General features: G+C 40.3%; 1 protein-coding gene and 1 non-coding gene across 2 annotated transcripts in view; one reads left to right on the top strand and one right to left on the bottom strand.

The window, feature by feature from the left end:
- The first annotated feature begins 93 nt into the window (after positions 1 to 93).
- The window catches only part of OGFOD1 (2-oxoglutarate and iron dependent oxygenase domain containing 1), a 30,032-nt gene continuing 18,925 nt past the window's right edge, over positions 94 to 11,200 (top strand). The window contains exons 1-4 of the mRNA XM_086350736.1: positions 94 to 299; positions 4,032 to 4,177; positions 8,064 to 8,110; positions 10,717 to 10,817. Of these exons, the coding sequence (XP_086206862.1) occupies positions 146 to 299; positions 4,032 to 4,177; positions 8,064 to 8,110; positions 10,717 to 10,817 (448 nt within the window). The 5' untranslated portion in view covers positions 94 to 145. The remainder of the gene's footprint in view (positions 300 to 4,031; positions 4,178 to 8,063; positions 8,111 to 10,716; positions 10,818 to 11,200) is intronic.
- Positions 3,120 to 3,226, bottom strand: LOC147353263 (U6 spliceosomal RNA). Its single transcript, XR_015146773.1, has one exon. It is a non-coding gene; the product is annotated as a U6 spliceosomal RNA (small nuclear RNA).

Below are 11,200 nucleotides of genomic sequence, written 5' to 3'. Positions count from 1 at the left end.
TACTGGTTCCACCTTCCTTTACCTCGGTGCTTTCTATTGGGTAGCAGTAGGGAAACACCGGAAAGGAGGCATTCTGGGAATTATAGTCTCCTTAGGAAAAGAGCTGCTACTTCAGCGTGCCGTGGATCTTGTAGCTAGCGAAGAGATGAACGGAAAGCGGCCTGCTGAGCCGGGTTCTGACCGGGCGGGGAAAAAAGTAAAGAAGGAGGTGATGGCGAAGTTTTCGGATGCTGTCACAGAGGAAACTTTGAAAAAGCAAGTGGCTGAGGCCTGGAGTCGCAGGACGCCATTCCGCCACGGTAAGCGGGCGCTGTGAAGAGGGAGGCGCAGCGCCGGGTTGGGGGGCCTCTGAAAAAGTCCTGGCAGTCGAGCAGCAAAGCTACAGTACAAGAGGCTCTTGGAGAGAACGTGACTTTGGCCACCTCCGACTCTCCTGCCTGGCCTGCTGTTCCTTTTTAATCCAAGTTCATTTGGCTTTAGAAACCCAGTAGAGAAAGAAATGAAGGCCAGGAAGTTTCAGGAAGTAGAGGGCATGCAAGTTGGTGGAAATTGTGGATTTAGAGATTAGCGAGTTAGCATCATCTTCACTCTTTGTGCGGCATTGGGCAATGGGTTCAGCTCCTTACTGTGTAAACTAAGATCAGTTCAGTAGCTCAGTCGTGTCCGACTTTTTGCGACCCCATGGACTACAGCACGCCAGGCTTCCCTGTCCATCACCAACTCCCGGAGCTTACTCAAACTCATGTCCATCGAGTTGGTGATGCCCTCCAACCATCTCATTCTCTGTCGCCCCCTTCTCCTCCCGCCTTCAGTCTTTCCCAGCATCAGGGTCTTTTCCAATGAGTCAGTTCTTCGTATCAGGTGGCCAAAGTATTGGAGTTTGAGCCTCAGCATCAGTCCTTCCAATGAATATTCAGGACTGATTTTCCTTAGGATGGACTGGTTGGATCTTCTTGCAGTCCAAGAGACTCTCAGGAGTCTTCTCCAAACCACAATTCAAAATCATCAATTCTTTGGCGCTCAACTTTCTTTATAGTCCAACTTTCACATCCATACATGACTACTGGAAAAACCATAGCTTTGGCTAGACGGACCTTTGTTGGCAAAGTAATGTCTCTGCTTTTCAATATGCTGTCTAGGTTGGTCATAACTTTCTTCCACGAAGCAAGCGTCTTTTAATTTCATGGCTACAGTCACCATCTGCAGTGGTTTTGGAACCTCAGAAAATAAAGTCTCACTGTTTCTATTGTTTCTCCATCTATTTGCTGTGAAGTGATGGGACCGGATGCCATGATCTTAGTTTTCTAAATGTTGAGTTTTAAGCCAACTTTTGCACCCTCCTCTTTCACTTTCATCAAAAGGTTCTTTAGTTCTTCTTCACTTTCTCCCATAAGGGTGGTGTCATCTGCGTATCTGAGATTATTGATATTTCTCCTGGCAATGTTGATTCCAGCTTGTGCTTCATCCAGCCCGGCGTTTGGCATGATGTACTCTGCATATAAGTTAAAAAAGCAGGGTGACAATATACAGCCTTGATGTACTCCTTTTCTTATCTGGAACCAATCTGTTGTTCCATGTCCAGTTCTAACTGTTGCTTCTTGACCTGCATACAGATTTCTCAGGAGACAGGGAAGGTGGTCTAATATTCCCATCTCTTTTAAGAATTTTCCACAGTTTGTTGTGATTCACACAGTCAGAGGCTTTGGCATAGTCAATAAAGCAGAAGTAGATGTTTTTCTGGGACACTCTTGCTTTTTCGATGATCCAGCAGATGTTGGCAATTTGATCTCTGGTTCCTCTGCCTTTTCTAAATCCACCTTGAACATCTGGAAGTTCATGGTTCACATGCTGTTGAAGCCTGGCTTGGAGAATTTTGAGCATTACTTTGCTAGTGTGTGAGATGAGTGCAATTGTGTGGTATTTTGAGTATTCTTTGGCATTGCCTTTCTTTGGGATTGGAATGAATATTGACCTTTTCCAGTCCTGTGACCAGTGCTGAATTTTCCAAATTTGCTGGCATATTGAGTGCAGCACTTTCACAGCATCATCTTTTAGGATTTGAAATAGCTCCACTGGAATTCCATCACCTCCACTAGCTTTGTTCATAGTGATGCTTCCTGAGGCCCACTTGACTTCACATTCCAGGATGTCTGGCTCTAGGTGAGTGATCACACCATCGTAATTATCTGGATCGTGAAGATTTTTTTTGTATAGTTCTTCTGTGTATTCTTGCCACCTCTTCTTAATATCTTCTGCTTCTGTTAGGTCCATACCATTTCTGTTCTTATGATGCTTCTGTTAGGTCCATACCATTTCTGTTTTTATGGTGCCCATCTTTGCATAAAATGTTCCCTTGGTGTCTCTAATTTTCTTGAAGAGATCTCTAGTCTTTCGCATTCTGATGTTTTCCTCTATTTGTTTGCATTGATCACTGATAAGGCTTTCTTATCTCTCCTTCCTGTTCTTTGGAACTGCATTCAAATGGGTCTGTCCTTCCTTTTCTCCTTACCCTTTCATGTCTTTTCTTTTCTCAGCTATTTGTAAGACCTCCTTGGACAACCATTTTGCCTTTTAATCTATAATATTTCTCTGGGAAAGATGAGAGTGATTAATGAGCTAATGCCTGCATGTATCAATACATATTTTTCTGAGTAAGGACCAGTAAGCATTTGGACACCTAGTCGAGTGGCTTTTGCAGGTTTTTCCTCTGAAGGTGATGCTTGTTTGTCCTGTGATCGCGTAGCCAGAGCATGTGTTGAGAGCTGCCTGACTGTAGGCACCTGGGCTTACTCAGTTTTGCTGGCCTGTAGTTCAACAGCATGACCCACGGAAGTAAACATGGTTTGAACAAAAGAAGGAACCTGCCTCAAATGATTTCATCCTCAGCTTCAAATATCACCTTGTAAGATAAGGACTCTGCTTAATGCATCATACTTTCACTTCTAAAGTTTGCCAGGTTTTTTTTTCTTTTTTTCTTTTTCCATATATAGCTAATGCAGCCAAATCTAACAAAAGTATTATATTCTTTGTGGGCATGGCTATCAGCGTGTTCTAATATTTTTTTATTATTTTTATTTTATTTTTTTACTTTGCAATATTGTATTGGTTTTGCCATACATAAAAATATGGAATACTTCAAGAATTTGTGTGTCATCCTTGCGCAGGGGCCGTGCTAATCTTCTCTGTATCATTCCAATTTTAGTATAAGTGCTGCCGAATCGAGCACTGGTTTTTTGTTTCATTGGTTAGGTGCTTTAAGAAGATGAGTCTTGGGTGTTCCGGATCACGTGTAAAGCGATGGCTTCATGCTGAAGCTCTGTACACCAGGGATTTTGTAGTTTCCTTCTGTGTGGGATAGAGATAGTGATGGGGTCTACCTTAAAACTGTTGAAAAGACTAAACAAGATAAAACCTGTAAGCTTTAACACTATGAAGCCCCACTGTGCCTGGCACCTGGTGCGTGGTGGTGGCCGTGAGTTTTATTAGAGGGGTACATAATCTCTCCCACCAGCTTTAGTGGGTAAAACGTTGAGATAAAACTCAAGGAGTTAGAGGAGGTCATGACTGACCCAGTTTAAAAAATATATATATGTATTTTATGACTTTCTCGAGCAGTACCTTAGGGAAAGAAAAAGGACTGAAAAAAAATTGCCAGCCAGTATTGCTATTCTTTTTTTAATTTGCTGCTTTCATTTGAAGTTTGGGGGGAAATGAATTAAGACTAAAATGCATTCAGCTGAGTAAGCAATCAGTGAACTAAAAAACTCTCCAAAACAGCAGGAGTCTTAATTTAGTGACATCACCTATACTCATCTTAAGGCCTAACATTGTTAAGCACAATACCTTTGAAAAGTAGTATTGAGTGGGAAGAGAAAAGAAAAAGAACTTATAGTTCTTCCCCAAAATCTTTGACTTTAGGTACTAAGTTTCCAAAAATTCATCACCATCCCTTTTGTATTCTCTCTGCTGTGCTGTTCATGAGTCAAAAATACAAGAAGGAAAAGTCACAGATAACACTTTCTTCCCAACAGAAGCCATTGTCATGGACATGGACCCCTTTCTTCACTGCGTGATCCCAAACTTCATCCAAAGCCAAAACTTCTTGGAAGGACTTCAGAAGGAACTTTTGAACTTGGACTTCCATGAAAAGTATAATGATTTATATAAATTCCAGCAGGTATTTATGCCCCTTTCACATTAGCTTTTCCACTTCAGAAAGTCATTGTCTATAAAAATCATTCAATACCTTATCAATTTGAGGTTTTAGTTTGGGTTTGCCACTGGGGGTCCTGGTCTGGTCTTGACGTTGTTAAAAGCATTCATTTATTTAACATAACCTGAGTGTTTACTATGTGTTCAGTTCAGTTCAGTCACTCAGTCGTGTCTGACTCTTTGTGACCCCGGGAACCGCAGCACGCCAGGCCTCCCTGTCCATCACCAACTCCCAGAGTTCACTCAAACTCATGTCCATCGAGTCGGTAATGCCATCCAGCCATCTTATCCTCTGTCGTTCCCTTCTCCTCCTTCCCCCAATCCCTCCCAGCATCAGGGTCTTTTCCAATGAGTCAACTCTTCACGTGAGGTGGCCTAAGTGTTGGAGTTTCAGCCTCAGCATCAGTCCTTCCAATGAACACCCAGGACTGATCTCCTTTAGGATGGACTGATTGGATCTCCTTGCAGTCCAAGGGACTTGCAAGAGTCTTCTCTAGCACCACAGTTCAAAAGCATCAATTCTTCAGGGCTCAGCTTTCTTCACAGTCCAACTCTCACATCCATACATGACCACTGGAAAAACCATAGCCTTGACAAGACGGACCTTTGTTGGCAAAGTAATATCTCTGCTTTTTAATATACTATCTAGGTTATGTGTTAGGTGTTAATAATTATTATGGGGGAGTCTTTGCCAGTTCCTGCCCTGAAAGCCTTTAAAATTTAAAATTATAGAGGTGGTAGTGATGGTGAAAGATAGTCAAGAAGTACAGAAAGCTGATAAGTACATTTTGGGGAGTGATATAATAGAGAGTAGTACATTGGAAGATGCTGTGTTAGTTGCTCAGTCGTATCTGACTCTTCTGCGACCCCATGGACTGTAGCCTGCCAGGCTCCTCTGTCCATGGGATTTCCCAGGCAAGAATACTGGAGTAGCCATTTCCTTCTCCAGGAGATCTTCCTGACTTAGGGATTGAACCTGGGTCTCCTTCGTTGCAGGCAGATTCTTTACTGTCTGAGCCACTAACCAATTAAAATTTTGAGTTTGTGTCTTTTGTTTAGGTGGATTTATGTATTGTCATATGTCTTGTAGAGAGTTAGATCTAGTCTTTTTAAATGGGTGGACAATTGAATTTGACAGAAGACTAACTCAAAATCAAGGCTTGTTTTCCTGCTGTTAGAAGCGAGGCCCATGCTAGGTTTAAAAATATATAGGTCATTGGTTTCCCCAGTTTGGAGGGATATTTTTCATTGCAGGGTGTACATCACTCTTGGAGATCTTTCTAAAACAAAGACAGCCCTTAAAATCACAAAAAAGTGAGGATGAAGAACTATCTTGTTTTCTTTCCATTTTCCCTTTTATTTGTTCTTATCTAAGGTAAAAGTAACAAATTCCTCTGTCTTGTGTTTAGTCTTTTGCACTCGAGCTGGTTGTTTCCCCCAATCTGTCTATCTTTGGGCCTTTTATATGTATGATTTAATCTGGTTAAATACACAAATGATGTTCTCCTCTTAATTCTGGAGATCTAATGAAAAATAGCTTGTATCCATAGTGAAGTTGTATAAGTTAATAAAAATCATAGTCATCTGTTTTTGTAATTATATCAGCTTTGATAACACTAGGCCTCTTTTGTTAATTTAGGGCTATATGCATATCCGATTACTGAAGTTGAGAAGCCAAACTGGTTTTTACTTAATGCAATTCGGTAGATGGAAAATACTTCTGTGAAGTCCACGAGAGGCAAAATAGTAAAAACTGCCCTAAGGTAGTGAGGGAAAAAGAAGAAACCATTACGTTAGATCCCAGTGGTGCTTAATGGAACTTCTGTGAATAATTTTTCTCTGTGCTCACTGTGGGGCTTCTTCACTCGAAGACAGTGAACGTAAACCTGCTTCCCATCTCCTGTCCCATCAAACTTCACTCGTAGCCCTTTTTCTTTACTTGTGCTATGAATTGACTTGATAATTGGTTCTATAACAACTTCCCGTTCTCCTGACCAAGTTAGTCATTAGGAGTAGCCTGGTTTTTCTTTTGTTTTTCACTTTACATTCAGGATACTTTACGTTCACACTCATTTTCCTTCTGCCTCACCGGCAAGTCCTTCTTAGTTCCCTTCGGCAGGTCTTCCTTTGGTACCTGGCTTCTTAATGACAGAGTACTCTAGGACTTCGCCCTTGGAGACTCCAGGGAGTCTCATGGCTTTGCCTCCACTTTTGGATATGTTAAGTGTTTCACACTTTCAAAAACTAAACTGCTTGTCTTCTTACCCTAAATCTGCTCCACCTACAATTTCCCCCCATCTCAGTTGATGAGCGTCAATCTTTCTAGTAACCCAGGCCAGAAACCTTGAGGTTATCCTTCATTCCTCGCTCACACCTCTTCTCCATTCCAGTGGAAAATTCTGTTGGATCTACTGTCAGAATATATTCAGAAAAACACACTTTTCACTTCCACTGCTAATAGCTGTTACCTGACCCAAGCCTTTTCTCTTACCAGGATTATCCTGTTGGTGGATTAACTACTCTCCTTGCTTCTGCCCTTGGCCCACGTACAGCCATTGTGTTTGTTTAAAATGTTAATGGACTCAAGAAAATTGAAATCATTTGCTCACATAAAAATTTGTACTCAGATTTCAAAGCAGCAGTATTTATAATAGCCAAAAAGTAGAAACACCCAGTATCCATCAACTGATATTGAATGGATAGATCAAAGTGGTATGTCTATACAGTGGAGTATTATTCAGCCAGAAAAAGGAATGAAGTACTAAATACTGCTGCAACATGGGTAAACTTTGAAAACAAGCTCAGTGAAAGAAGCTAGACACAGAAGGCCACATATAGTGTGATTCCATTTATAGGTAATAACCAGCAAAATGTAGAGAGTACATCAGTGGTTGCCAGGAGCTGGGGGTGGGGATGGGGAATGACTGCCTAATAGGTAAAGGGTTTATTTTTGGTGTGATGAAAATATTCTAGAATTAGATAGTGGGAGTAGGAAATGGCAACCCACTCCAGTTTTCTTGCCTAGAGAATTCCATGGACAGAGGAGCCTGGCAGGCTACAGTCCGCAGGGTTGCAAAGAGCCGGATACAACCGAGCGTGCGTGCATGATAGTTGCACATGTGAAAACACTGTAAGTCCCCTGAATTACATTCTTGGAGATGTTAAAATAGTAAATTTTATGTTAAGTGAATTTCATCTCAGTTCTAAAAAGTTTTGCTCAAAATCTCCTATGGTTCTCATTTGTCTGAGCAAAAACCAGAGTGGTTGTGTGTCTCCCATTACATCTTTGGCCCCACTATCTGCTGCTTCCCTCCAACTCACTAAGCCACATCCTCTGATTTCTTCAACAGGCCAGGCATTCTCCCTACTCAGGACACTGAATCTGCTTTGCTGAGATCTTCCCTGGGTACACTTCCCAGCTTCCTTCAGGCCTCTGCTGCACGTGCATGGTCTAACCTGGCCACCAAATTTATATTGCAAGCCCTTCCCTGCTCTTAGCACTCCTGGTCCCTCGTACTCTGCTTTATTTTCCCTTGACATTTCTCACCTTTTTTATTCTAATAATCAACTTTTAATGTTTATTGTCTTTCCCCCACAAGAATATATAAGCTCTGCTGTAATGCCTTTGTAAGTATTTGTGGAGTGAATAAGGCACCGAGAGGCTAAGCAGCGTGCCCAAGTCACAGAGCTGCCAAATGGAGGGGGCCACGTGTCAACCCCAGGCAATTCGGCTTCAGAGTCCAGGCTGTTAATGACAGCGCTGGACTGCCAGCATGCTCCCGTCCTAAACTGCTCTGCTCTGTGTGTCTTATTTATGAAGGAAATCCTTTTTTTGTTTTTTCATGGTCAAGTCTGATGATCTGAAGAAGAGAAGAGAGCCCCACATCTGTGCTTTAAGGTAAAGGAGTACTCATACTTGTTGGGTGCCTAGTATGTGCCAGGCAAAGGAGTAAGTGCTTTAAATGTTACATCATGCCATCTTTGTTGGCATTATTGTCCCCTTTTGTAGAGGAGGAAACAGAAAGTAAGTAATTTCTTCAAAGTTATCTAGGGGAAAATGGAGCTGAGATACAGATCCATGTCTGTCTGATTCCATGGCCAAGGTTTTCAGTGATAAAATGACTGTGTTAGTAACCAGGAAAACAAATTAACACTGGCGGTACCGTCTTTCACATCGTCAGGTTGACATATGTTTAAAACAAAAGCCCCAGCGTTGACAGAAGTGTAGATATACAATGCTGCAATTTTTCTTAGAAGATGGTTTTGAAAAATGTATCAAAACACTTAAAATTGTGCTTGCTTTTTGTAGTATAATTCCACATACAAGAATTTGTCCTGTGAAAATAAGGATGTGCTCAGATTCCATACAAGATTGTTTATTATAATAGTGAATAATTACATACAAATTAAATGGCCGTCCATCAAGAGTTATACAGATAATGGTACAGAACAAAGTGGAAAACTATACCATTAAATGAGCAACCTCCAGGATGGACAGGGAAGCCTGGTGTGCTGCAGTCCATGGGGTCTCAAAGAGTCAGACACAACTAAGTGACTGAACTGAACTAATACCATTAAATACTCAGCACATGAGTATGGTAGTTGTTTCATCAATTCCAAGACGCTTTTTTTTTTTTTACATTTTAATTTTTCTGAGACTCAGTATCTCACACAATTACTATTTTGTCCCAGTTAAATTTGCAGTGTTTTTTGAAGTGATTTATAAAATGTGATACTGCTGGCAAAGGCACAGGCTAGAAAAATATAAAGAGAAAAGAAGTTAAAAATAGCACACAAGGTGTGATCTCATTTGGAAAAAAGAAACGTTTATCTGTATACCTATGTGTATACAAAGAAAAAGACTTGTAAGAATGGTATGTTTAAATCTGGCTAATAGGATTATAGGTTTTTAAAATTTCTTTTTACTTATTATAGGATTTTTTCCCCTAGTTTTGCTACACTAGACACATGTTACTTCGTAAAAACTGTTTATTTTTCATCTATACAAGTTATTTTTTTCTCATCCTGTTCTTTTTCCATCCCCCCCCCCATGATAATTCCAAAAATAATGGCAGTCTGCACAGATTCTTTATTCTAAAACCTGAAGTATTTGTTAACTGTACTCGTAACAGTTCACAGATATTTAGACCTTTTTTCCCCCAAGGCCATACTTTTAGGGCATTGTCTCATTAGTTCACACCACGCCTCTGATCAGCATTTCTTTCCTCTGGGATTGAGTTACATTCTGTACCCAAATGGTAAAAGCCAGATGGTGTGAGAGATGGAATTCCTTGTCTTTACAGAAAGGTGACCTTTTTATTTCCCCGTTAGGTTCTGTGATTTCTCTCATGAGTACTGTTAACAAATAAGAATGATGGCAGAAAATAGCCCTATAATTGTGACAGCTTCGTGGGATGACCGGAGGAAGAGCTTTCTATGGAATAAATTTGTGGCAGCTGATGTTACCAGTAAAAGAGGGATGGAAGGCTTTGATAATATCAGTTGCATAAACGTTTAAGACCCAAGACTTTGACCACCCACTTTACCTGAAGCCTGGTTTGCAGTTTGCTTTGCTGGTCTGTTCTAATTTGCAACTCTGCCTGTAAAAGTTACATGGCACTTATGGTTGGACTAACAAATACAATATATTCTGGAACGTTCTGGATTGGGTAGTATACAGTATAAAAAGATATTTGGTAATAAAATTTCAGGGGATCAACCTGGAGCTTGATCTTTAGTTATTAACAGCACAATTGCATTTTATGGGGATTTCAGTTATGTACATTTGGATTAAGATGATTGAAACAGTGTTATCTCTTCATGTGCAAAATTTGAACTCACATAAACCCTTTAAAAATATTTTTTTTAATATTTTCCCCAATTTTATGGAGATAAAATTGACATAAAAATGTTGATCCATCAAAGTTAACCTAATTTCAGAGTTTAGTGAGTCTTAAATTGTGTTAGAGTTCTATACAGAGCCACTTTAGCTGTAAATGGAAATGTTCAACCATCTTTTCTTTGGTATCATCTTAGTATCAGAACTTATATGAAAAAAGTTTATTGATTGTTACACAATTAACATAGTAGTCACCATTACTGTAGTTTAAAGTTTTTAATCCTCAACAGTGCTACCCACCCAAGTGTTCATTAAATAATAGAGCTAGTGTTAGTGCTGAAAAGCATGTCTAGAAGTCAGTAACTTTGGACTAGAACATTGGTATTCTGCTGTCAAAGGCCAGACCGCTATCATGATAGGGCAATACTATAAATTTAAGAGGAAGAAAATAAGCTAAAACATTAGAACAAAATATATTACAGTAGAGAGGTTTGCATTTATTTCCCTGGGAATACTAGTCTTAAACTTGGCAAGTTTAAAGTGAAGAACATTCTCAAGAATGGCTCTTCAATTAACCAAAACCTGCAGGGAAAAACAGTTATGTCATAGATCGAAATGAAGCCCCCATCATGGTATAACAAGTTATCTTTTGTTTACATTTCTAGGAAAATTCTGTTTGAACATTTCCGGTCTTGGATTTCAGACATTTCCAAGATTGACCTGGAGTCAACCATTGACATGTCCTGTGCTAAGTACGAATTCTCAGGTAAGAGAGATAAAACCTTGTTGTCGCTGAGATTTAACAGCTTTAACTAAAGGATTATGGGAAGACAGTGTCAGTGTTGCAAATTCTAGACTTGTGTATCCCTTCATAATGTTAGTATCTTAGTGAGGATGGTCTGACCCAGCTCAGATAGAGAAATGTCCATCTTGGAAGGTATAAGGCAGGGTTCTCTTTGGGAGTGTGATGAGAGCTATGACTGTGTTGTAACCAAGCAAGGTTAGTGTTCCCACTAAACACAAAGCCACACTTTCTGTCTTTCTTTCGTTGGTTGTGTTGGGTCTTTATTGCTGTGCCTGGGCTTTCTCTAGTTGCTGTAAGTGGGGGCTACTGTCTAGTTTTGATGTGTGGGCTTCTCATTTTGGTGG

The sequence above is a fragment of the Bos grunniens genome, chromosome 18 (assembly GCF_055505025.1).
Source record: "Bos grunniens cultivar Pamir isolate PY7600 chromosome 18, Bosgru_T2T1.0, whole genome shotgun sequence".
Lineage (NCBI taxonomy): Eukaryota > Metazoa > Chordata > Mammalia > Artiodactyla > Bovidae > Bos > Bos grunniens.
Note: the sequence above shows the minus strand (reverse complement) of the source record. Positions and strands in the feature narration are given on the sequence as shown.